The 25,807-nt window shown below is 56.1% G+C and overlaps 2 protein-coding genes across 14 annotated transcripts in view; both read left to right on the top strand.

Annotated features, from left to right (window-relative positions):
* SAP30BP (SAP30 binding protein) overlaps positions 1–8,416 on the top strand; it is a 34,451-nt gene extending 26,035 nt beyond the window's left edge. For 3 of the 5 annotated variants that reach the window (XM_067020535.1, XM_059048119.2, XM_067020532.1), the window contains 7 exons: positions 563–651; positions 2,780–2,871; positions 3,680–3,740; positions 4,127–4,178; positions 5,586–5,644; positions 6,458–6,542; positions 6,785–8,416. In XM_067020535.1, coding sequence (XP_066876636.1) covers positions 563–651; positions 2,780–2,871; positions 3,680–3,740; positions 4,127–4,178; positions 5,586–5,644; positions 6,458–6,542; positions 6,785–6,966 — 620 coding nt within the window. In that variant the 3' untranslated portion in view covers positions 6,967–8,416. Of the gene's footprint in view, positions 1–562; positions 652–2,779; positions 2,872–3,631; positions 3,741–4,126; positions 4,179–5,585; positions 5,645–6,457; positions 6,543–6,784 lie in introns of all 5 variants that reach the window. The other 2 variants (XM_067020534.1, XM_067020533.1) reach the window with 1 other exon arrangement.
* Positions 8,417–16,275: 7,859 nt separating this feature from the next.
* The window catches only part of ITGB4 (integrin subunit beta 4), a 31,282-nt gene continuing 21,750 nt past the window's right edge, over positions 16,276–25,807 (top strand). For 3 of the 9 annotated variants that reach the window (XM_067020573.1, XM_067020571.1, XM_067020567.1), the window contains exons 1-10: positions 16,276–16,568; positions 17,200–17,336; positions 20,698–20,786; positions 21,816–21,898; positions 22,142–22,243; positions 22,395–22,599; positions 23,113–23,209; positions 23,394–23,565; positions 24,930–25,193; positions 25,492–25,581. In XM_067020573.1, coding sequence (XP_066876674.1) covers positions 20,708–20,786; positions 21,816–21,898; positions 22,142–22,243; positions 22,395–22,599; positions 23,113–23,209; positions 23,394–23,565; positions 24,930–25,193; positions 25,492–25,581 — 1,092 coding nt within the window. In that variant the 5' untranslated portion in view covers positions 16,276–16,568; positions 17,200–17,336; positions 20,698–20,707. Of the gene's footprint in view, positions 16,569–16,797; positions 16,913–17,022; positions 17,337–20,697; positions 20,787–21,815; positions 21,899–22,141; positions 22,244–22,394; positions 22,600–23,112; positions 23,210–23,393; positions 23,566–24,929; positions 25,194–25,491; positions 25,582–25,807 lie in introns of those variants that run through there. The other 6 variants (XM_067020574.1, XM_067020572.1, XM_067020568.1 and 3 more) reach the window with 2 other exon arrangements.

Below are 25,807 nucleotides of genomic sequence, written 5' to 3'. Positions count from 1 at the left end.
CCTAGCGGCTCTGAGTTTCCGGGATTCTGGGAGGGTGTTTCGGGGGCAGAGCCCCTGCGGGGCTGGAGCTGGTCACACCATGAGCCAGTGGCGTGCACATCTCTTCCCAGCCTCAAGTTCAGCGACTTCACATTGGTAGCTTGACCTTAGCCATGGGGAGCGTTTACACCCCAGAAATGGGCAGAAGCTGCAGGTCGTGGCCGTGCCGCTCCCGCCTCCCAGCTGGGTGTTAAACGTCCACCAGCGCACCCCGGGACGTAGCCTTTCGTGGGTGAACTGCTGTGGCGCGGCCACACGCCGTCTTTATGCTCGTGCCCTCTGCCTGACCTTCTTTTCCCCTGGGTTGGCACGTGCCGGCTCCTTCTGGTCGTTTGATCTCAACTCACATGCACGCTCTCGGAGTGCTGCTCCTAACACCCTGTTTTACCGTTCCATAGTGTGTCTCCCTGCTCGCAAATGTTCTGTCGGCCTTTCTTTGTGGGGGGGGTGGTTATTGTCCATGTCTGTTCTCCACCCTAACCCTCCCACCCACCCACAGAATTCTTCTCTGTTCTTTCCACAGCCTCCTTTTCTGAAAGAGTCCGGAACATGTCACCTGATGAAATCAAGATCCCGCCGGAGCCCCCCGGCAGATGCTCAAATCACTTACAGGTAAGCGCAGCGCTCGGCTGCTGAGGCCCATGTAGCCTGAGAGGCCTGGGACAGGTGTCTGGCTCGGTCTGACTTTAAGAGGCTTCTGGACAGCCTGAGTGGGAAGGAGCCTGTAGTCCTGGTGACCTCCCTTAGGCTGCTCTCAGGAGTTTGCTCTGTGCCCAACGCCACCCTCTGCTGCTTCAGCCGGGGCCCCTAGCTGCCCTCAGTGATGCCCTAACCAGAGAAGACAGCGTGCCTCTTCTGGGCGACCCTGAGCCAATGGGACCGTCTCGGAAGGAACTTTGCTAAGAAACTGAGGGATTGTCAGAATGTAAAATAAACAAATAGAAGTGCAAAAGCACAAGCACGGATATGCATAAACTTCAGTCCTCATTTTCCTAAAATGCCAGTTCACTGGCTTCTTGTTTGACGAAACCTGGTGCAGACCTGACCTGAGGAGATGGAACGTTGAGTGCGGTCACTCCCTTGGGAGCAGGACCTCGGGGGACAGCCGGGATTACACCTGGTCAGCCTCGGTGGTTGTTTCTCCCTGTCCCTCTGCACGTTCCACTGTGAAGGAGACTTTGTGACAGTAGGGCAGACATGCACGGCTGCCCCCAGAGTGGTTCCCGGTCCACCTGCTCTACCTTTGATCCTGTAGGTTCTACTGGTGCCTCTGGCCACACCCCAAGCCCCTGCAGCACGCTGGCGGATGGGTGACTAAAGGGACCTGGGGCTGGGGATGCAGCTCACAAGTCTCCTCTCCTCCCGGAAGTCTCCTGCCTTTGCTGAGGTCGTCCACCACCACCACCACCACCTACCACCCGCCCAGCATCGAGTCACCCCTGCGCCAGGCAACAGTCCACAGCCTGTAAGAACTCTCCAGCAGTCCACCAGGCGGAGACAGGCGGCCCAGCCTTCAAGATCAGAGTATTTGTCCTTTTTCGATCCTCCTAGTGGTGGAAACCATGACACTGAGCAAACGTTTTAGTTCACCTGAAACGGGAGGACCCGTCCGACGGCCCAGGAGACACAGAAAAGTCTTCTGTAAAATACAGATCTTCCTCCATCTGCCAAGCCTTCTGGATAGGCTGCCCTTAAAGAGATAACGTGGAGGCGTGTCGCACCCGGCTTCTCTCTTCCCTGGTAAATGTGTCACGAACTTCTCTCTGCAATTCAGTGCCTCCTCCAGCCATTCTTGGCTTCCGACAGAGGGAGTGGGTCACCTCTCCTGATGTGCCCAAAGGGCCTCGCCCAGGCCCTCCCAGCCTGCCCACCTCGTCTTGCAGGTGAAGAGTGCCCCAAATGTTTTCCTTTTGGACAGTCTGTGTTTAGCTGCCGCTAGTAGGGGAGGCGGCCGAGTGACCCTTCCCTGGGCCAGCGCCAGCCTTCCTGGGTAAGACTGCTTCTGCTCAGAGGTGGCTCTGCCGCGAGACTCGGGTTCCTGGGCCTCTTCCTGCGCCAGACAGCCCTGATGCCGTCTGTCGTGGACTTCATCTCTGTGGGCCTGGGGACACTGTGGCGCTGGCCCGTATCCCTGCTGGGTGCTTCTTCTGTTTCCCATTGAGCCAGGGCAGGGGCCTGGAGGGGAGTTTGCATGAAAAATGACCTCTTGACCCCTGACGGTGCCTCTTGATAAAGTGGTGGGGACCGGCCATCTGTGAGCCGCCCCTCCAAGGACACTGGGGAGGCTTGTGACACCTCTACTCCTGCCTTTCTAGACCTCCTGCTGAGGACTTATCCCCATGGTAAAATTAAAAACCAGCCTTCAGCCCCTGCCCATCGACACTAAAGCCTGAAACACCTCTTCAAGTGATTCAGGAACTGATTAACCAAGTGGGGATTTGTTCACTGTCTTCTCTGTGGCTTCTCTGCCTTGACCATCTTATTCTTCCCTCTACTGACCACCCAAAGGGGGTCAGAAGAGAGCAAAGCAAAAGCAGGCTGGTCTCCGTCTGTCTCATCTGTGCTCGGTGCTGGTCACAGGCTGGGTGGTGGAAGACCGTGTGGCCGGAGCAGGGCTTCCCGTGGCTCTGTGTCTCTCCTGGGTCCTCATGTCCACACAGCATGTGTGACCACAGACTGGGATCATGGGGCGGGGGCGGGGGGGTTCTGTCACAGTCATCCTTCTGTTTCTCTTCCACAGGACAAGATCCAGAAGCTTTATGAGCGGAAGATAAAGGAGGGAATGGATATGAACTACATTATCCAAAGGAAGAAGGAATTTCGGAATCCCAGGTGAGTTTCCCGTGAGCCTGCAGGGTCAGTTGGGTGGTTGATGTTGGACTAGGGACGGGGGTGCCGCCACGGAGGTGGCAGGGGGAGGCCCAGCTCAGATCACACCTGAGCCCAAAAGGGCCATCACCCAGACTGCATTACCGTCACCGAGGCTTACCGTTTACCGTTGAATAGCCAGATTGAACATGTAAAGCAGAGTGGAAGCCGAGAGACCTGGGCTGGGCGGGGGCGCCTGGCTGGGTTCTCATTCCCACTCTGCTCCTAAAGCCTGTGACCTCTCAAGGCCTCAGTGTCCGCTGCTGTTCGATGAGGGGATTGGACCAGATGATCGATCACCCCAGGCCCTTCCACCTCTAGAAAGTGGTTGATTCTGTGCGCAGGTGAGAGGTTTGAGAAACAGAACTGTGTCGGGGTCTTACTCCGTCCAGTGCGCAAGGGAGTGACACACGCAGGAGAGAGCCTCGTGTGCGGATAGCCGAGACCTGCCCTGGCCCCTATGGGCCTAAGTGGGGCGGCCCCGCCCAAACCACACACACTGAAGGTCAGATGTCCGGTTAAGAACAGAAACTACAGCCCTCACCTCGACACCATATTTGTCCTGGCCACTGGCCCCAGTCCATCTCTCTGGGAGGCTGTCAAGCCAGTGGACATTTCCCCTTCCATCCGGAAGCTTGCTTAGAACAGTTCGGCCGGATTCAAAGGCTTCACCTGAGCCCAGGCACCAAATGGTTCTGATCTCTTGAAATCTGGTGCCACACAGGGCCCCGGGTCTCAGGCCTGCTCAGCGCCTGTGGTTTTCCTCTTTCAGCATCTATGAGAAGCTCATCCAGTTCTGTGCGATTGATGAGCTCGGCACCAACTACCCGAAGGTATGTCCCACCCGCAGAGGCTGAGGGTGAGAGAGGGTACCCAGGACCCCTGTGCTCGTCCCGCTGGGTCCGGCCAGCCTGGCACCACCGAAGGGTCCACACTGCAGCACTGCCAGCTGAGGAGCGCAGTCCCCGTCTGTCTTGTTTGAGCCCCGGGGCCTCTGATTGGCTAGGGCCTGAGCATGGACTCGCTGTGCCCTGTAGAACGGCCTGTGCACAAATGCATCTCTGCCCTCATAATCCTAAGGAGGACTGTCTGGAGACCAGGGATAACAGCTGAGCCCCTGTGCCCTTGAAGGCAGGAGACTCCAGGCCAGGAAGATCCATGGAAGGACTCAGGGAAGGCACTTTAAGCTTTACTGCAGCTTTAGCCTTTTCTTTTTCAGGATATGTTTGACCCCCATGGCTGGTCCGAAGACTCCTACTATGAGGCGTTAGGTGCGTAGCTGTCCGTCTGCCTGCTCACCCATCCGTCTGTCTGTCCATCCAGTCACCAGGCAGCACAGATTTCAGGGTCTCCTCCATGTCCGGCCATGTCTGAGGAGCTGGGTATACAGCCTTGAAAGGTCCAGACCCCATCCCTGACTTGTGAGGCTTACAGTACAGCAAAGAAGACAGGATTAAAGGAGTGATCCAGCGATGCCAGGTTGGGGGTGGTGGGCGTGCAGGCAGGGCCACCTAATTGGGCCAGGGGTGGGGAGGCCTTGCTGAGGAAACCGGGTCCGAGGCGAGGTTTGAAGGTGCGCAGAGACTGGCCGAGCAGGTGTAGACGGTGTCCCAGGCAGGGGCCAGTGGGAGTGCAGCAATCTCGGAGGGGGCACATCTGGGAGAACTGGGAGGAATTTCAAAGGGCCCATCTCCTCGGATGCCTGGTCCCAAACCAGCAGCCTGTGAACCAGCTCTGGCCTGTAGGTGTGTTTTGTTTGGCCCATACGAGTTTTGTCTTGGTTTAATTTGAATTAGTTGACAACGTTTTATCTAAAAATCTAGGGACTTCCCTGGTGGTCCAGCGGTTGAGACTCCGAGCTCCAATGCAGGGGGCATGGGTTCGATCCCTGGTCAGGAAACTAAGGTCCCACGGGCTGCGTGGCGCAGTAAATAAATACATAACGTACATACATACATTAAAAAATACATTAAGGGACTTCCCTGGTGGTGCAGTGGTTAAGCATCCACCTGCCAATGCAGGGGACACGGGTTCAAGCCCTGGTCTGGGAAGATCCCACGTGCCGCGGAGCAACTAAGCCCGTGCGCCACAACTACCGAGCCTGCACTCTAGAGCCCGCGAGCCACAACTACTGAGCCCACATGCCACAACTCCTGAAGCCCGCACACCTAGAGCCCATGCTCCGCAACGAAAGAAGCCACTGCAATTAGAAGCCCGCGCACCGCAACGAAGAGTAGCCCCTGCTCGCCGCAACTAGAGAAAGCCCACGTGCAGCAACGAAGAACCAACGCAGCCAAAAATGCATTAAAAATAAATAAATTTACTGTTTAAAATACATGCATTAAAAAATGCATACATTAAAAAATAAAAATCCAAGGTTCTGGCTGCCCTTGGTCGCTGAGAAGGTAGTCACACTAGGCCAGCATTCCCAGCCAGCCGAAGCCGGGAACAGCTGACCCCTCCAGACGGCAGTGCACAGCCCCAGCCTCGGGGCCTTTAAGTTTTGAGGCCCCTGCTTCAGGCTGGCCGAGCGCTGGCACTTGATTTTGCCCATCACAAAGGGATGCTTCAGACAAGAACCCCGGGGAAGCAGCAAGCGCTAGTCCTTCGGCCTGAAGTATCTCCTCGTGTGGGAGTTGTTTCGGCTGCTTGTGTAACTGCCCGTCTTGTCTTCGTAGCCAAAGCCCAGAAGATTGAAATGGACAAATTGGAAAAGGCCAAAAAGGAGCGAACCAAAGTAAGTGGTGGACAGCAGTCCTGATGAAGAGGGCAGCAGTTCGGAGCGCACGGGTCCCGCTGGCTAAGCCCTGGGACGTCCAGGCTGCTCTCCCCACAGCCACTGGTTCTCGCCTGACAATGCTCTGAGCAGCCTTAGGTGTGCCCTGTGCTGGATTTTAAGCCTCCCTAACTCAGCTTGAAGACGCTTTCCGGTTGCTTCTGTTTGGTTTATTGGCGTCTTATATTTGCTGCTTTACATCCCTTCTACACACACGCACGTGCGCTCGCGTGCCATTACAGCCATAGACTCCTGGGGGCTTTCTCCCTTTGTCGTCTTAGGTGTTCTCCTCGGCCTGAACGAAGGCAGATATTTCCTTCCCAGAGCGCTCTGGTCTGTGCCTTTCTTGGCTTCCAGAGCTGACCTCTGCAGCCTGCCTTAGGGCTTCCCTGTAGGTCCCGTGTCTGATGGCCCAGCGACCCCTCCTTTTAGGATGCTGAGCTTGCTGCTTCCCAAGCAGCACCGGCCTCCCGTGGAGTGTGAGGGTGGGGGCCCGGGCCTGAGGTGGGGCGGCGGGCAGGGGTGCCCGAGCGCAGACACAGTGGTCCCGGGAGGGGTCCGATGTCTGTTGGGGAAGCTCTCTTCACGGGATGAAACCCCCTTCGAGCGCCTCCCCCACACCTCTCCTACCCCTGGACAGTCAGAGCAGAGCTGATTCTCAGTGCCCCCTTGGCGTGGTGCCAATCTCCTGTCCCCTGGGAGCAGACAGCTGGCAGGACGATGTGGATCCACAGCTTTGCACGGGTCTTAACGCTCGTCCCTCTCACCCTCCAGATAGAGTTTGTGACGGGCACCAAGAAAGGGACCACGACCAATGCCACAGCCGCCACCACCGCCACGGCCAGCACAGCTGTTGCAGGTAGACGGAGCGAGGGCTTCCCTCTCTTGTTTGGGGAGCAGGGCCTGGCCTCGCTGTGGTTTGCGCTGAACCCGCTTTGGAGCCTGGGGTGGAGTCCCGGTTCGCTGGCTGCCCCTTGGCTTTCTGAGGCTAGGGGCCCTGCGGTTCCTGCCCCCTGAGCTCTGACTGCCGGCCTGCTGGAAGGGGAGTGTTGCTTTATGGTTGGTGTTGATCCTGGCTCCTCCCTTGCCTGTTGCCCCCAGACGCCCAGAAGAGAAAGAGCAAGTGGGACTCGGCCATCCCGGTGACGACGATAGCCCAGCCCACCATCCTCACCACTACGGCCACCCTGCCCGCCGTCGTCACGGTGACCACCAGTGCCAGTGGCTCCAAGACCACCGTTATCTCTGCCGTGGGCACCATCGTGAAGAAGGCCAAGCAGTGACCTGAGGGACCAGCTCGGGGTGGCTCGGACAGTCTCCTTTCTGTCAAGAGGAGGAGCCGCTCTGGGACTTGACGAGACTGTGCAGCCCGGTGACCTGTGCCCACTGGGAGGCGCCACTTTGTATATTTCAGGACTGGGACCCGCTCCCCGGGTGCCACCCCGAGAGGAGACTCCGTGCAGCCTTCCAGCTGGAAGAGACGTTGCTGCAGCCGAGTGGGGCCCTGTGGACAGCGTCCTCCACGCCGTGGGGTCTGCCACCCTATTAAAAGCGCTGTATCCTTACGTCTCGGCATCTCGGATGCACTGGCCTCTTCTACAGTCCGTTTTCGGGCAAACGTGAAAGCTCGAGCGTCCTCCCCGTCTTCTTGGTTGGGACTGTCAGGGTTGGCAGTGGGATGACCGAAGCGTGTGGCGCTGCTCAGAGAAGGTGGCCCAGGAAGTCGCTGGTCATTCCCGGTGAACGCCTCTTGGCGTGGGCGGGCAGGGTCCAGAGAGCAGGGGAGGCCCCACTTCCCGCTGTCTGCTCCCCTGACCCTGCAGCTCAGGCAGGAGCCCAGGCCTCTACTCCCTTGGGGGCCGTTGAGCCCTCCTCGGACCACTTGTTGGACACAGCCCAGCTTTTGAAGTCAAGCCAGTGATCAGGAGGGCCGGGGTTGAGCCCCAGCCCATGCAGGGATGGGGCGAGGTGTGGGCAGGCCCAGTGTCGGGAGATGAGTCACGTCCTGGCACGGCTGGGCAGCCGCTCATTGTTTATGTGAAACCTGGCTCCTGGGAGGCTCCCGCCACCCCACCCTTCCTGTGCCGGTTATCTCTGCCCCACAGCAGCACCCGGGCAGCGCCAGTGGCCGCCGGGCTCCTTTTGGGGCCAAAACAGATTTGCCAGCCGCTGCCAGGCCTGGAGTCCGAGGCCGGAGAGAAGGGGTCTGCCTTTGCTGCTCTTTGGCAGCTCTCTCCTCCAGCGGGAGGGCTTCGCGTTCAGGGAAGCGGGGCTGTGATGAGCAGGGGGTTAGAAAGGTGGTCCCAAGGATGTGCCCGATACTGTTGCATGACCAGAGGGGTGTGACAGCCCTGCCCTGTGGTCCCCCGAATAGGGATCGAGTCACACTCGCCGCCTCCCCACAAACGCACGGGGCACCAGAAGAGGTCGGTTCTCCCCCTCCCCTCCTTTGTGAAGACTTCGCAACCCTGGAGAGAGGGGCCTCTGTCCCCTCTGTCCCCTGAGTCAGAAGGGGCTTCCTGCCGTGCAGCCTCCTCCGATGGGCCCCTCGTTCCACGAGGGCCGCGCGGAGCTTGTGCGGGCGGCAGCGTGGGACCGTGGGGACAGCAGGAGTGCGGTCAGCACCTCTGCTCTGGACCCCAGCCTAAAACGAGTTGAGTCTGAGTCGTGTCTTGGGCCCTTACTTCCGTAAGCCTTCTTTGTCAGATCACGGTAATAAAGCTTCTGAAGGTGGTTGTGGAGAATCAATGAGATGATTTACGCAAAAGTTTTATTAACCGTAAAGTATTCTTACACATGTCTGTTGTTGGCCAATCCAGTTCCTTCTTGTTTTAGACCAAGGGGGGAAGCAAACTTCCGAGATGATAAAACTGGCCAGGGTCGCGGCCTTTGACTGTGCTCTGGGCACCCCCATCCCTGGCCGCCGAGCTGTCCGGTTGGATCAGTAATGACTGTTTGCCCTGCGGGGCCCGGCCGCCGGGGCCCTGGGGCACGAACACGGTCTGGGGGTTGGGCAGCCCAGAGTTGGCGGGGTTGTTCCACTTAACAAGCCTTGTGAGTGGGGTGAAGGTCGTTAATACCGCTGAATTTCAGTTCATTCTCCTGCAAAACAGGATTGGTGCCTGCCCACCTTAGTTGCACTGAGGGTGCCACAGGGGCGGATTATCAGCTTTCTCGGGAGACTGGGTGTCCCCAGCACACGAGTCCAAAGCCCTCTGTCCCTGCTCACAAACCGCCTGTCCAAGCTGAACCCTGCTCCCACCCACCCCTACATCCCCTACCCTCTTTCTATGGCCCTCGTCTTGGGTGATGACATCATGATCATCCAGGGCTCACAGCTGCATCCTGGACCCCTGTGCTCTACCCCACAACCGACGGGTCACTTCAGAAACCCCTCTCCCACCATTGTTATTGCTGCCTCAGTTCACTGATTGCTTTGGCCTCATCTGCTGCCTCTCTCACTCTCCCACTCCTATCCAAGCAAGCTCCAGTCCGGCTCTGGCTTCCTGCACCCCAGCTCTGGCCGCGTCATGTGCTCTCCCGCTGTCCACAGGAGGTTCCACCTCAGCCTGGCGGGCAAGGCCACCAACATTCTCATCACCTCGCCAGTCTTCCCCCTCTGCACCCCGCCCCCGCCGCTGACCCTGCCCGCGCCCCCATGCTTGGCTTCTCCCAACTTTCTCACCATCGCCGCCCTTGTATCACTCCCCACCTGGGCACAGGTACCTTCAAGATGCAGCTCAGATTTTCTTAACCCCTTCCTGACTCCCCTGGGCGTCAGTTGCTCCTTTCTCAGGGCTCCCACATCACTGATAACACTACTGACTTTTTTGTGTTTGTTTGTTTTGGTGGTATGCGGGCCTCTCACTGTTGTGGCCTCTCCCTTTGCGGAGCACAGGCTCCGCGGCCATGGCTCACGGGCCCAGCTGCTCCGCGGCATGTGGGATCTTCCTGGACCGGGGCACGAACCCGTGTCCCCTGCATCCGCAGGCGGATTCTCAACCACTGCGCCACCAGGGAAGCCCAACACTACTGACTTCTGTCCACACGTTTCTGTCCACACGTTGCGCTGAGACCACGGTTCTCTTACGAGCGGAAACAACACAGTCCAACAAAGCTGCGTTCCCAGTGCTTGGTGTGAGATAAGCGCCCAGGTGTTTGGAGGGATGGCGGGAGCAGTGGTCCCTCTGCCCCCATGGTCACTGGAGTGAAAATTCCCAACCCACGAACCAAGCTCACAGCATCCCGCTGCAAATTGGCTCCATGCTGACAGCTGATAAGGCTCAGTGATGGGTACTCTCTAATCTTGTGTGTTTGGTTTTGTTTTTTTGTTTTGGAGAGCACACAGGGAAACTTTATTTAAGACAGAAGCAAGGCAGAGATACACACCCAGAGAGAAAGGGTGTGGGCATCCTCCCTAATGAGGAACACCTTTATGTATGTTTAAAATCTCTATTAGAAACAAAAAAAAGTAAGTCCCTTTGAGCCATAAAGAATGAGGAAGATCTCTGTGGCCAAATTTGGAGTGATCTTCAGGAGAGATAAAATGAAAAGGGCAAGGTGCCGAACAGTGCATAGAATATGCTTTTGTGTAAGAAAGGGAAGAAATACAAAACAAAAAATAGAGGAGAGAGACACAAGAAAAATCTTTCATTTTAAATTTGAATTGGAAACATCAGTCTCAGAAAGCAGGGAGGACCGCAAGGAGTGTTTCAAAGGTCAAAGGAGCTGGTTTGAAGAGATCTCCCACTGGCCAATTATTGTGAAAAAGGAAAAACTCCCTTGCTTCCTATACACTGCTACTCACAACATCAATAAAACGCTTCTAACACCAAATGTGTGGCTTTTCCACAGCCAAGGAATTCTGGCACCAACTGCCTGGAGTTAGCCCAGACCCCACAGGTGTGTGCCACAAGACTGCTCCCTACTCAGAGGCCAATTGCCTGTCTGGGCCTCCCCTACTCCCGACCAAGTGGTTATAAATTGGAGGTTCCCACGACTCCTCCTTGGGCTCAATAATTTGCTAGAATGGCTCCCAGAACTCAGGAAAACAGTTGACTTGTTAGATTACTGGTTTATTACAACAGGATACAACTCAGGATCAGCCAGAAGGAAGAGATGTGTAGGGAACAGTATGGGGTAAGGGGTGTGGAGCTTCCGTGCTCTCTGGGCACGCTACCCTCCCGGCACTCCATGTAATTAGCGATCTGGAAGCGATGTGAACCCACTTCGATTAGGATTTTTATGGAGGCTTCATTACTAGGCATGATTCATTAAATCGTTGGCCATTGGTGATGAAACGCAATCTCTAGCCCATCCCCCTTCTCTGGAGGTGGGCGGAGGTTGGGGTGAGGTTGGGCCAGTGTTGAGGCTGAAAGTTTCAACTCTCTAATCACGTGGTTGGTTCCCCTGACAACCAGTGCCCCCCAGCCCTAGTGGCTTTCCAAAAGTCACCTCATTAACATAAACCCTGGTGTGGTTGAAAGGGGCTTGTTAGGAATAACAAAGACTCTCCTTTCACCTTTATCGCTCCGGAGCTGTTCGAAAAAACCATGGACAAAGACCAAATAGGTATTACTTATTATATCGCAACATCACAATTGTAAACTGTAGAATAAATGAAAATCCATGCACGCATCGTATTTGAAAAAAGAAAGGAAAAAATGTCTGAGTTGAATATCTCAACTCTTGACTCTCAAATTCATAGTTAAAAGAATTAAGCCTTGTGCACTGTTGATGGGATTATAAAATTATGCAATTGCTATGGAAAACAGCATGGTGGTCCTCAAAAAATTAAAAATAGGACTACCGTGTGATCCACCGCTTCTGGGTTTATGTCCAATAAAGTTGAAAGCAGGGTCTGGAAGGGATGGTTGCATACCCATGTTCATAGCATTATTTACAATAACCAAGAGATGGAAGCTACCCAAAGTCCACCAACAGAGGAGTGGATAAACAAAATGTGGTCTGTACATACAATGAAATATTATTCAGCCTTAAAAAGGAAGGAAATCCTGCCACATGCTACAACATAGACCAACCTTGTGGGCATTATGCTAAGTGAAATAAGCCAAACACAAAAAGACATCGTCTATGATTCCACTTACATGAGACACCTAGAGTAGCCAAAATCATTGAGACAGAAAATAGAATGATAATTAATCAGGGGCTGGGGGGAGGGGGAAATGGGGAGCTATTTAATGGGTATAGAGTTTCAGTTTGCAAGATGAAAAAGTTCTGGAAATCTGTTGCCCAACAATGTGTACATATTTAACACTATTGAACTCTACACTTAAAACAGATTAAAGGAATTCCCTGGCGGTCCAGTGGTTAGGACTCCGCGCTTTCACTGTGGTGGCCTGGGTTCCAATCCCTGGTCGGGGAACTAAGATCCCGCAAGCCAAAAAATTGAAACAGAAAAAAAAAAAAGAAAGAAAACTAATTAAGATGGTAATATTTATGTAATGGTGGGGTTTTTTGTTTTGTTTTGGGGTTTTTTGGCCGTGCTGCTCAGTATGTGGGATCTTAGTTCCCCGACCAGAGGCTGAACCCTTGTACCCTGTGGTGGAAGCTCGGAGTCTTAACCACTGGACTGCCAGGGAAGTCCACATGTTATGGTTTTAGCACAATTTAAAAACATTTTGGGGGGTTGCTTTTTTTTTAAAGTTTATTTATTTATTTTTGCCTGCGTTGGGTCTTCATTGCTGCACACAGTCTTTCTCTAATTGCGGTGAACGGGGGCTACTCTTCGTTGCGGTGCGTGGGCTACTCATTGTGGTGGCGTCTCTTGTTGCGGAGCACGGGCTCTAGGTGCGCGGGCTTCAGTAGTTGTGGCTCGCGCTCTCTAGAGCGCAGGCTCAGTAGTTGTGGAGCACGGGCTTAGTAGCTCCGCGGCATGTGGGATCTTCCCGAAACGTGGCTCAAATCTGTGTCCCCTGCATTGGCAGGCGGATTCTTAACCACTGCGCCACCAGGGAAGAAGTCCCTTGGGGTTGCTTTGTAGCAATCATTGTAATTTTTTAAAGTTCTATAACTCAAAAAGAAAAGAAGTATTTACCCTTTGTGTATGTATATTTTGGAGGCACATAATTCATTCCCAGTTGATGAAGGAAACCCCTCTATTTTTTTTTTTTTAATTAGAAGGATACCTTCTTTATTTATTTTTTTTTTGCGGTACGCGGGCCTCTCACTGTTGTGGCCCCTCCCACCGCGGAGCACAGGCTCCCGACGCGCAGGCTCAGCGGCCATGGCTCACGGGCCCAGCCGCTCCGCGGCACGTGGGATCTTCCCGGACCGGGGCACGAACCCGCGTCCCCTGCATCGGCAGGCGGACTCTCAACCACTGCGCCACCAGGGAAGCCCCAAGGATACCCTCTATTAAATGTAGAAATGGAATATCACTACTCTTCAACCCCCAAAGGATAATTGATTCAAGCAAAGATCAACAATGGATGCTAAAACCCGTTCAGTGAAAGTTTGTTGGGAAACGGGCAGGGTGACAAAACATCATTACCCCCTCTTAATTACTTCTTAATCATAAAGTGAAAATGTATTTTTACAGTGGAGAGAGATGGTGGTCACTTCCTCAGTCATCACTCACAGGGGGGCAGCTGACATCACACGCCACCCAATAAAACAGCACCACCTCTGACCATCCTTGCCAAAAAAGTTTAAACTGAACCTAATCAGGCTTTTAGACTTAACTTCCAGTCTACAGGAGGCTAAAAAATCAAGTCCAAAGACACCGTGAGGAAGCAATCAGACAAATCCAGACAGTGAGACATTCTGCAAGTCAACTGGCCTGTCTCTTTAAAAGGTCAATTTTGGGGACTTCCCTGGTGGCGCAATGGTTAAGAATCTGCCTGCCCATGCAGGGGACACGGGTTCGATCTCTGGTCCGGGGAGATCCCACATGCTGCAGAGCAATTAAGCCCGTGCGCCACAGCTACTGAGCCTGTGCTCTAGAGCCCGCGAGCCACAACTACTGAAGGCCGCGTACGTACCTAGAGCCCGTGCTCCGCAACAAAAGAAGCCACCACAATGAGAAGCCCATACACTGCAGTGAAGAGTAGCCCCCACTCGCCACAACTAGAGAAAGCCCGCATGCAGCAATGAAGACTCAACGTAGCCAAAAAAATAAATTAATTTTTAAAAATTTTAATTAATTAAAAAAAATAAAAATTAAAAAAATAGGGCTTCCCTGGTGGCGCAATGGTTGAGAGTCCGCCTGCCGATGCAGGGAACGCGGGTTGGTGCCCCAGTCCAGGAGGATCCCACATGCCGTGGAGCAGCTGGGCCTGTGAGCCATGGCCGCTGAGCCTGCGCGTCCGGAGCCTGTGCTCCGCAACGGGAGAGGCCACAGCAGTGACAGGCCCACGTACCGCAAAAAAAAGGTAAATAAAAAATTAATAAATAAAAGGTTAATGTTTTTTGGGGGGTGGGTCGGGGAAAGACTGTTTTAGGAGTAAGAAAGATAAAACAATCAGATGTAGTGGGGGTTGATATAAGGTCTCTAGAGAGATCACCAAACTGTTCTGGTCACAGATCCACTGTCTATTTATCATTTAAGTTGTTTATTTTTTTTTTATTTATTTATTATTTTTTTAAGTTGTTTATTGATAGAAATGGGTACCACTCTGCCAATGAGTGATGTACATTGTCAAGCAAAACATAGTGGATCATGTGGCATGTCCCTGGAGAATATGCAGCCCGCTTGGGAGGTCCATGGTTTAAACTGAGCTCCGTGAAGCAGGCAGCTGGTGTGTATCATTCCTCTGGAGATCCCCAGCACCTGGCATAAGAGCCCATTAAATGCTTGTTAAATGAATAAACGATTGAACTAATGAGGAAGCAAGTCTGGCCTGCCAGAGGCCACAGGATGAGTGCAGGCAGGTAGGAGCTGCAGTCTGAAGTTCTTGGGCTTCTCCATCCTGTTCCAGGGACCTCAGCTATTTGGCAAAGCCTGCAGAAGGAAACTCCACTACATACCGGGCTCACTCTGGCCCTAAGGCTGCAGAATGAGTCAATGGGGTGTTTTGTTTTATTTTTTATAAAATTAATATGTAGTACAATGCTCCTTAACCCTTTGGGGGCCAGTACCTATTTGGGAATTCAGTGTAAGGGAAGGATCCTCTTGCCAGCAGATCCACATTCCAATGTCAGATACACCTTGAGTTTTGCACATGATCTCAAATGGTTCATGGACTCCCAAGGTCCACACACAGGTTCCAGGTAATGAAACCCAGACTCGAAGAAACCTGAAGAAACTCACAGCTTGGACTTCCCCAGTTGTGCAGTGGTTAAGAATCCACCTGCCAATAACAGGGGACACAGGTTTGATCCCTGGTCTGGGAAGATCCCACATGCCACAGAGCAACTAAGCCCGTGAGCCACAACTACGGAAGCCCACACGCCTAGAGCCCGTGCTCTGCAACAAGAGAAGCCACCGCAATGAGAAGCCCAAGCACTGCAACAAAGATTAGCCCCCACCTGCCGCAACTAGAGAAAGCCCACGTGTAGCAACAAAGGCCCAACGCAGCCAAAAATAAGTAAATAAATATTTTTAAAAAAAGAAGAAAGAAACTCACGACTTCTTCTTCTGAGGGCCTCCCAGGGATACACATCTCATCTCAGCAGATACCAGACTTCAGCTGCCCTAGTCTTTTTTTTTTTTAATTAAAAAAAAAAATTTTTAACTTTTCATTTTTTGGCCACGCCACATGGGCATGTGGGATCTTAGTTCCGCGACCAGGGATCGAACCCCCAGCATTTGAAGCTTGGAGTCTTAATTACTGGACCGCCAGGGAAGTCTCCCTAGCCATTTTTAAAAGGGTCTGGAATGAGGAGAGGAAGGGGCTGCTGAGCCCAGTGGGGTCTGTGGCTTTGCTGCCTCTGGGCCAGGGTCTCCTTCACTAGGAGGATGTGTCAGCCGCCCCCCACAGTGGGGTGCATATCCCCTACCCCAACCTTCTAATGGATGGTGTCACAGGCTCCTCTCTGAGCCCCTATTTTCCAGCCTGCTGGAGTAACTCAGGTCCACAGGGCACGACCTGGGTACCCCAACCAAACTGGGGCTCCTGCCACAGAGCTCCAGAATTCAGGAGGCAACCTCTCTGAGCTCCTGGCCTGCGCAGAGCAGATCTCAGACGACTGGGCAAGGTGGCTGAGTGGTGTCCGCAGCTCGCCCACATCCAGTCCCAGCTGCTCCCATGGTCACTCAGAGTTGGTGGCGTATGCGTCTGTTTACAGATGAGAATGCTGAGGCTCAGGGAGGCGATGTGGCAATCCCATCTGGGTCAACCACACGTTTATTGAGCACCTGCTATGTGCTAGGCACTGAGGTAGGTGCTGGGGATCAAAAGATGTGCTTGCTAGACTTACGTCCGTCCTTGGGGTTCACTGTCCAACGGGGAAGAGACCCCTAAACAGATTATTTCAAATCAATGTGGCAAATTACGTTAAAAAAAAAAAACATGCCCCAGGGGTACGCATAAGGTAATCCAGCGTGCTAGGAGGTCAAGGAGGCTCCCTGGAGCATGGGACATCAGCACAATACCTTCAAGGATAAGGAGGATAAACGAGGCTGGGGTGGGGGTGGGAGGATCCCAAGCAAAGGGACCAGCCTGGTGCAACCCCGGGTTGCAAAAGCATGCTGGCTTGGAGCTGCTTGGTGGCTGGTGGGGAGCTGCCAGCAATCGGGTTTTGTCCAGCATTGTTGGCAGGTGGGGCCAGAGAAATACACCAAGTTGAGGTCAGGGAGCAACTTGAGAGGATCCAGCTCGAACGCACTTAACCAGCAGCAGTTGAAAGAGGATTGGAGGGGTCAGATTTGTGAGCCAGCTTGTCAAGAACAGCTGTAACGATTCGAGAGCCTACTCCACGTCAGGTGGGCGCTGCCTCTTGATGGGTATTATTGATACTTTAAGAAGGTTCAATTAGCTTGCCTGAAGACACTCAGGGAACCAGTCCTTGCTCAGATCTCCCTCTGGGCACACGTGTGTGCGTTGGAGAGTGGGGGGAGGCCGGGAAGACCCGGTGAATGGCTGACCCGGCTTGGGGCAGCCCCGGGGGGGCCCATCCTTCGCGCTGGCGCAGGGAGGAGCGAAGCGGTGCGCGCACTCGATCGCCACCGGGATGTGTGTCTGCGGCTCTATCTAGATGGCTCCCAAGGGCAGTGGGGATGGTTCACAGTCTGGAGGAGAGAGGGCGGCAGTCCGAGAAGGGGGCTAAGTAAGAGGCCACCCCCAGCTCGGGGGCAGCCCGGCACTCGAGTCTGGACCCTGGGTTGGGGAGGGGAGGCGCCGCTCCCGGGGCCGGATCGGAGAGAGGGGGGTGGCTCCTCCCCGCCCCCGCCGCTCTGGGTCGGGGCGCGGGGCCGGGCTGCGCGGGAGCCGCAGCCTTTTCCGGGGGGCGGTCCGGAGGCGGCAGCGCCCGGCTCCTGCCCCGACAGGTGCGCGCCGCGCGCAGGAATGCGGTCTGCCTGACTCATCAGCTCCTCCTTCCTACCTGCCGCCCAGCCCATAAAGCGGTCCCCTCCCCGCCGCCGCCCGCCCTCCCTGCAGCCCGCCCTCCGGACCGTCCCGGCTCGCCCGCGCACCGCATCCGGAGCCGCCGAGCGGAGCCCAGCGCGAGGAGGGCGCGAGTCAGCCCCAAGGTAGGTCCATCCTCGGACCGCGGCGGGCGGCCGGGGCCCAGGAGCGGCGCGGGAAGGCAGTCCCTCCGCACGCCCCTGCAGTGCCTCGGGCCGCCGGGGCTGGGGGCCCATTCAGGGACCTCCGAGGGGAGAAGAAGAAAGTGAGTGCGCACCCCAACTGGGCAGACCCGCGGGGAGCTGATTGGTGGGCCAGGTGGCTTTTGTTTCCCCGGCTCTTCCCTTCCTAAAGGCTGGCGGCCCGGCCCTTGGGTGGATATGAGGGAGAAGTGGGCAGGGGCCAGGCAGCGGCTGGAAGGCCTACTGGGCTGGGCCCCTCTGGGGTTCAAAAAGAAGCAGCCACCTAGAGGCAGAGGCCCTCCCGGCTTGGCTGTGTGGTGCCGCAGTCCATCTGGGGTCTGGGGAGTCCCTGACTCTCCTCTTCTCTTGGCCCTCCTCCCAAAGTCAGCTCAGGACACCCTTCCTCCAGGAAGCTCTCCTGACCCTCATCCAACACCCCTGGAGGCTGTGTCCACCACTGTAAACTCCTCCAGAGCCAGCCCCCTTTCCCACCCCCTTAGCCCCCGGGGGGGGGGCTCTGGTTGTAGGGGTGGGGGCTCTAGATGGCTCCCAGAAGGTAGCGGCTGGGCTTCTGCTTCTCCCCCACGGCCTTGCCACACCCTGAACCCAAGGGTGGGCGTGGCTGGTGCTGCCTCAGAAGGAGCTGGAAGTGGAGACTGAGGGGCCCATCCTGGGGGCTGAGTGGGGAGAGGAGAGCAAGAGGGACAGCAGGGAAGGAGTGCCTGTCTCCTTGGCCTTGATTTCTGTGGGCAATAGAGCAGCAGGAGGGCCAGGAAGGCAGGAAGGGAGAGGACCCTGGAGGGCGGGTGCGCACGTGCAACAGGGCTCCCATGGATGGGAGGGAGGGCGGGTGTGGGGAGAGCGCTGAGCCTCTGTTCATGTGGGTCACAGTGTGTGTCCAAAAATACGCATGTCCCTGTGCCTGCAAGGCCTGGGTGTGCCACTATGTGATAACGCTGGGTGGCAATCACATACTTCCGGGGACCCGGGTGGTACATAAAAAGGCCCTTGCAGCCTGGGGACCCAGAGTGGCCTGGAGGTACGTTTCCCGAGGGCTCTGGCCAGCCCGCCACGGCTAGCCCCCTCTTCCAATAAGCCCACAATCCTAACTTTTATGTGAAACCTTATGATTTTTAACACCAGCAACTACTTTTAAAACTTTTTAGGGATTTTCCTTGGCTGTCCAATGGTTAGGACTCGGCGCTTTCACTGCCGGGGGCCCGGGGTTCAGTCCCTGGTCGGGGAACTAAGATCCCACAAGCTGAGCACAGGCTCCGGACACACAGGCTCAGCGGCCACGGCTCACGGGCCCAGCCGCTCCGCGGCACGTGGGATCCTCCCGGACCGGGGCACGAACCCGCGTCCCCTGCATCGGCAGGCGGACTCTCAACCACTGCGCCACCAGGGAAGCCCCCAAAAAACTTTTTAAACACAAGTTGAGTCAAACATAACACTCCTGAGTGCATAACTAGCCCCCAGCTGCCATTTTAGAGCCTCCTAGTATAAAGTGAAGGTTAAGTGGGGGTGTGCGCTGCCCGGGTCTCACGTGGGATATGGGGACAATGCAATCAGCCCCACTGGTTCCGGTACAGATTAAACAGCAATTATGTACATGAAGTGCTGGGCACTTGCCCAGTGTGTGCCCAGCCTGGGGGCACAGGAGGGTGAGTAAGAGCTGGGCTGGGCCCTCCAGTGTCTGTACCTGCGTGTGTAATGGTGCCCCCGGGAGGCCTGGGTAAGCAGCCTATATTGTGTAGTGTGTGGGTGTGGTGCCTACGCCCCAAGGCTGCAGGAAAGTCATTTTCCCCAGGAAGCGCCTCCTTGGCTGGCTCAGGGCTCCCTTACCCCAGGCCCCTCTTAGAGGGTGGCTCCTTCCCAGCAGGCTCTGCCTGCGATGTGTTGGAGCTGCTAGTGCCTCCTGGGAGCCACCTGCCTTGGAGCGACAGAGGCAATGCCTTCCTGCAACGTCCCCCCCACCCCGGCTCGCCCCAGCCCTATGGGGGCCTCAGTCTCCCAGAGCCTGGGGCTGCCCCTGCCACACAAGCCAAGGACTGAGCAAAGATCCAAGGAGGGAGGCCCAGTAGGCATGGCATAGTCTTGGGATGCTGGGTGACTAGCTCTAGAGAAAGAGGAGGGGGTCCTAACGTCAACTCTGCAGGCCTGGTGGCTATGGCCAGCCCCTTCTCTTCAGCAGCAGGCTACCCATCTTTTATTTTTTTGTTTGCTTGTTATTAATTATTGTAGTATAGTTGCTTTATAATGTTGTATTAGTTTCTTGCTGTACATACCCATCTTTTTTTTTCTTTTTTTAAATATTAGTTGCACCCGGTCTTAGTTGCGGCACGTGGGCTCCTTAGTTGCGGCATGCGTGTGGGATCTAGTTCCCTGACCAGAGGTCGAACCCGGGCCCCCTGCCTTGGGAGCGCGGAGTCTTATCCACTGTGCCACCAGGGAAGTCCGCATACCCATCTTTTAAAAGGCCTCAGGGATGCCAGTGCCTGCCCCGAAGGTCTCTAGTGAGTTGAGATGGTTTAATGGTGAGCCAAAGGCAGCTGGGTCTCCTGGAGCAGCTGGTAATGTGTGTGTGTGTGAGTGGGCAGGAGGGCCTTGTAATCCAGCTCCAGGCTAATTTTTGAATGGGTGATCTGCTCAGGGGCCCCGCAAACTCAACTCTGGGGCAGGCAGAGGTGGGGAGTAGGGTGGAGACCCTTCCTCTGATGGGACAGGCAGCCATTGCAGAACTTAGCTGCGTGCAACAAGCCTCCTCCTTCCTTCCCCAGGCCCCAGATATTGGGAGGGGCCCCCTTCCTCCCGGCTGCACCCTCTCACCAAGAGGCAAGTGGGCCAGGACAGAGAGGGGACAGGAAAGTGGAGCCAAGACCCTCTAGGGTGGCCCAGTCCCTGCCAAGCCTGACCCAGGCCACTGGGTTCTGAAAGGCAAAGGCAGAATAAGCCCTGTTCTGCCCTCGGGGAGATCAGCACAAGAGACCTGGCATTGGGACAGGCTCAGAGCCCAGAGTCCTCAGTGGTGAGAGGGTGGGGGCCTCCCTGGGCAGGGCATAGGCCTGCAGGGCATCTGGCCACTCCAGAGACGACAAGGAAGAGGGCAGTGGAAAAAAGGAGTCAGGGGCCCTGGGCCCTGCCACTTGCAGGCCAGGTGGCCTTGGAACATCACTAAAGTTCTGTAGAGCCTCAGTTTCTACATCTGTGCAATGGGAACGATGGGGCTTAGACAGGGACCCAGTGAGCTGACACATGGGCCAGGGCTGTCAGGCGTGGTATGTCGATTGTTGCTGTTGTACAGGAGGAAGAGGATGGCAGGGCCGCATCCCAGCTGGTGGACCAGGCTGCTGCTGGCAGCCCTGCTGAGCGTCAGCTTCCCCGGGGACATGGGTGAGTCGGACACGCCCGTGCAACACCTCTCTCTGGGGGGGGGCTCAACTTCCAAGGCACTGCCCTTAAGTGTGTGTGTGTGGGGGGCTCTCATGGAGTGTCTTACCCAGACATTCACTTGGCCATTCAACCGACAACCACCACCCACTTTGAAGCCTGGGGAGCCATGAGCCTGAGCCGTACGGCCTAAGAACACCCAGGGGAGGAAGGAGACTTGGTCCGGAGGAGGGAGAAGACGTCCACTCAGAATGGACGCACTCGCAGGATGTACTGAGTCTTGGAAAGCTGAGTGGAAGAGTTTTAGAGGAATTTGGAGGAGAGAAAGGTGATCATCACCCGCCCTGTGAGTGTCTGTCTTCGGCAAAGGGCTGGAGCCGGCTCGTACTGATGAAATTTTGCCTGTCAGTGGAGGTCATGCTGATAGCTTGAAATAGAACATGGTGGGAACATTTACACCCCGGAAATTGGCAAATGCTGCAAGTCAGGGCTTCCCCGCCCTCACCGGAGCCCTTTCTAAACATTGACCTGCACCGTTGCCTGGAGCCCAGGAGACCACCCACGAGTGCACATAATAGGTCCTTACTGTGATTTTAACTGAACGAAACCAAAGGGGATCCCAACCTTTGGAGAAACTGGAGTTTTACCTCATTCATTTACTAACAACTCACTGTGTGCGGGGCTTGGGCTAGGCACTGGGGGCACAGTGATAAACAAGACAGAATCCCTTTTACCCTGGAGGAGCAGGTGAAGGGGGTGGTTAGGGTGTCCCCGCCAGCAAATGGGCCAGCGCCTCGGTCTCAGCCCCCACCATCCTTGCCTCCAGACTTGAGTGGAGAGTCCAGGTTTGAGACCTGGCTCTGCGGGTTTCTAGCTGTGCTACCTGGGACTGACCACGTCCGTGCTGGCCTCCATTTCCCCCTCTGTAAATCGGGAGAGAATCCCCACCTCTTTCAAATGAGGATGCGAAAGGGAAGGGCTTGGCAGTGGGCGAGGCGCATCTCAGTGGGCACGCCCATCTCTGCTCCCCAGCCAACCGCTGCAAGAAGGCCCAGGTGAAGAGCTGCACCGAGTGCATCCGCGTGGACAAGGACTGTGCCTACTGCACGGACGAGGTGTGATGCTGCTGGGGCCCAGCCTGGGCCACCTTCCCACCCTGCCACACCCCACCCTGCTACACCCCACGCCTGGGCTCTGGCCCACACCTGCCCCGCCCTCAGCCCAGCCTCAGGCCAGGCGGTCGTGGGAGAATAGGCAAAGGTCAGGAAAATCGGGGTGGTGGGGGGCAGGATAAATCCAGGGTTAGGACAGCCGGGGGAAGGGCACTGGCCCTCCTGACTCCATCTCCTTCCGGCCAGATGTTTGAGGAACGGCGCTGCAACACCCGGGCAGAGCTGCGGGCTGCGGGCTGCCGGCAGGAGAGCATGGTGGTCACAGAGAGCAGCTTCGAGATCACAGAGGTGCCCAGGGTGGGGGTCGGGGGAGCTGGGCCCTCCAAGCTCAAGGCTGGCTGTTTGTGGGAGGCTATCATGTCCCCTGGCTGAGCTGAGAGGTATCTCCATCAGATCTGGAGAGACCCTCCAGCCAGGTGTCCCCCTCCCCTGGACGCAGGAGACGCAGATCGACACCACCCTGCGCCGCAGCCAGGTGTCCCCCCAGGGGCTGCGGGTGCGGCTGCGGCCGGGAGAGGAGCGGCGCTTTGAGCTGCAGGTGTTTGAGCCCCTGGAGAGCCCCATGGACCTGTACATCCTCATGGACTTCTCCAACTCCATGTCTGATGATCTGGACAGCCTCAAGAAGTTGGGGCAGGATCTGGGTACGGCGTGGAAGACAACAGGGCAGGGCATGGGGAGGGTGGCCTGCCCCAGGTGGCTGGGCACCTGCTCAGGAGGCCAGGGCTCAGGCTAGCTGCACCCACTCCTCAAGGAAGGACGGGACATCTGAGCTCCCCAAGAACTCCTTCCCCCCATTCTCAGAGGCGGGTCCTGTGCAGACCCCAGTAACCACTCGGGAGAGCAGAGAAGGTCCTAGCCGGGTGGCGACCAGAGCCCTCTGGTCCTTGTTGTTTTTTTGGATGTGCTGTGCCTCATGGCTTGCGGGATCTCAGTGCCCCGACCAGGGATTAAACCCGCGCCCCCTGCAGTGGAAGCCCAGAGTCCTAACCACTGGACCACCGGGGAAGTCCCTCCTCTGGTGCTGACACGGAGGGCACCAGCTGCCGTGAGGCTGAGGTTAATTCCCAGCTCTGCAGACGGCCAGCCACCGGCCCCTGTGTTGATGTGGGGTTCTTGGGGCCAGCTGCCCCCTCTTTGCTTTCGTTGATGCCCAGCCCAGGTCCTGAATCAGCTCACCAGCGACTACATGATTGGATTTGGCAAGTTCGTGGACAAAGTCAGCGTCCCTCAGACAGACATGAGGCCCGAGAAGTGAGTGACTGAGTGGGCAGGGGTCCTGGCCAGGTGGCCCACGCCCTCTCCACCCAAGCACTTCGAAGTCTTCAGGTTGAAATGAGCCAAGGGGGCGGTCCCTAGAGAGGGTAGGCAGGGGTTGCGGGCGTCTTCTCCCCTGACTTTCTCCCTCCCTGACTCTCTCCTTCCCACCTCCACCCAGGCTGAAGGAGCCCTGGCCCAACAGCGAACCCCCCTTCTCCTTCAAAAACGTCATCAGCCTGACGGACGATGTGGAGGAGTTCTGGAACAAGCTAAAGGGAGAGCGGATCTCAGGCAACCTGGATGCCCCCGAAGGAGGTTTCGATGCCATCCTGCAGACGGCCGTGTGCACCGTGAGTGCCGGGGCAGGTCCTGCCGGCCTAGACCCGGCTGTGCTTTTCCGTAAGGGCGTGAGCTGCCCACTGGCCTGCCCTGGTACCAGGCTGGGGCCCCCATCCCCTAAGACAAGCTCAGACCCACTGGGGGACCCTCAATTCCAATGCAAGTTTAGAGGTATCAGGGCCTGAGCAGTCACAGCCTGGTTTTGTATTGGCCAGTGAGACGGACATGAGTCTTGGGGTTCTGGAATCTTCGGTGCCCTGAGGCCAGCCTCCCACCCAATCTCCCTGTTAATATCCGTCTCCAACTGTGCTGGAAGAAGGCACTTCTTTTTATGTGCACATCAGTTTTTTCATTAAAAAAATAATGTATCGGGCTTCCCTGGTGGCGCAGTGGTTGAGAATCCGCCTGCCGATGCAGGAGACACGGGTTCGTGCCCTGGTCCGGGAGGATCCCACATGCCGCGGAGCGGCTGGGCCCGTGAGCCATGGCCGCTGAGCCTGCGCGTCCGCAGCCTGTGCTCCGCGATGGGAGAGGCCGCAACAGTGAGGGGCCCGCATACCGCAAAAAAAAAAATAATAATAATAATGTATCCACAGACAAAAAAGAAAATTCCCTGGCAGTCCAGTGGTTAAGGATTCAGCACGTTCACTGCCTGGAGCCCAGGTTCCATCCCTGGTCGGGGAACTAAGGTCTCTCAAGCCACATGGCGTGGCCAAAAAATAAAACAAAATTAAAAAATAAGAAATAAAAATGAAAATAACGTATCCATATGACAGCCAATTTGGAAAACAAAGAACAGAAATTGCCCATAATTTCACCACCATCCAGCCACTGATACCTCGCCAGCATACTTTGCTCCCTTTTCCTTATTTTATATAGTTGGAATCAGTGTACGAATAGTTCTGAAACTTGCTTTTTTATTTTCACCTAATGCTATCGCAGACATTGTCTCTTGTAATACATGGTTTTCAAAATCATCCCATGTATTTCTCAACCAGATCGCCACGTGCTGCTTGCTGTACCTATTTTAACTCTTCCGTTGAATCCTGCATGGTGTACGTTTTTCTCCGCAGTTGAGATTTTCTCGCGGAGTGGTTAAGACCTTGTGGGGACAGCTGGATGAACCTGGTTCACCTCTTGTGTGGTGCCCCCTGTGGGCACAGCCGCTGCTTCTGTTTCCCACTTGCCGCTGCTGGTTTCTGCTTTTCCCCCCGTCACCACTCACGTGCTGTCACGTGCGTCATCCATGGGGCGTCAGGCTGTTAATCCTGTGTCCTCGCTGAGCCCCGTGTTGGGACGTGCTTTCGCTGTCACTGTGTATGACGCTGTGATGAGTGTCCCCTGCTCCACGGGCACCCCTCCTCGCTCTCCCCAGAGGGACATCGGCTGGCGCCCCGACAGCACCCACTTGCTGGTGTTCTCTACCGAGTCGGCCTTCCACTACGAGGCGGACGGCGCCAACGTGCTCGCTGGTATCATGAGGCGCAACGACGAGGAGTGCCACCTGGACGCCACGGGCACCTACACCCAGTACGGGACACAGGACTACCCGTCAGTGCCCACCTTGGTGCGCCTGCTCGGCCAGCACAATATCATCCCCATTTTCGCGGTCACCAACTACTCCTATAGTTACTACGAGGTGCGGGGGCCGGGGCCTCGCTGGGCAGGACGCGGGCGGGCGGGAGGGTCCGTGGAACTTCTCAGACACTCCCATATGCCTTCCCCCCTTCCTTCCCCGAGCTTGGGATGGGCCCTGGTGGGAAGAGGAGCCCACGTGCCCGTTGCCCAGCCCCCCTCCCAAGCAGGTGGGGGCTAAGAGCACAGGCTCTGGAACGCATAGCAGGCGCCAGGCCTTAGCTTCCCGCATCTGCCGAGTGAGTGAACCCCAAAGGTGTACGTCTCGAGGCTGAGCCCCGGCCTGGCGTTTTCTCCCGCAGAAGCTGTCCTCGTATTTTCCTGTCTCTTCTCTGGGGGTGCTGCAGGAGGACTCCTCCAACATCGTGGATCTGCTGCAGGAGGCCTTCAACGTGAGGGCTCTGCAGTCTGAGCCTTTCTGGGGCGGGGCTGGAGAGAAGGCTGGATGGCAGAGGACTGGGGAATAGGATAGGAGGGGGGAAGGGTCTTCTGCAGTCCTTGAGGAGTGCCCCCTGGGCCTGGCCCCGGCCCCAGGTTCCTGCAGGCTCTCCTCCCCTGACCCCCGCCCCCCGCCAGCACCCCAGGCCTCCATGGGTAGGTGGGAGTGCAGCACAGACA

Source organism: Kogia breviceps, chromosome 19 (genome assembly GCF_026419965.1).
Source record: "Kogia breviceps isolate mKogBre1 chromosome 19, mKogBre1 haplotype 1, whole genome shotgun sequence".
In the NCBI taxonomy this organism is placed as follows: domain Eukaryota; kingdom Metazoa; phylum Chordata; class Mammalia; order Artiodactyla; family Physeteridae; genus Kogia; species Kogia breviceps.
The sequence above is the reverse complement of the archived record's forward strand: the minus strand, read 5'-3'. Positions and strand labels throughout refer to the sequence as shown.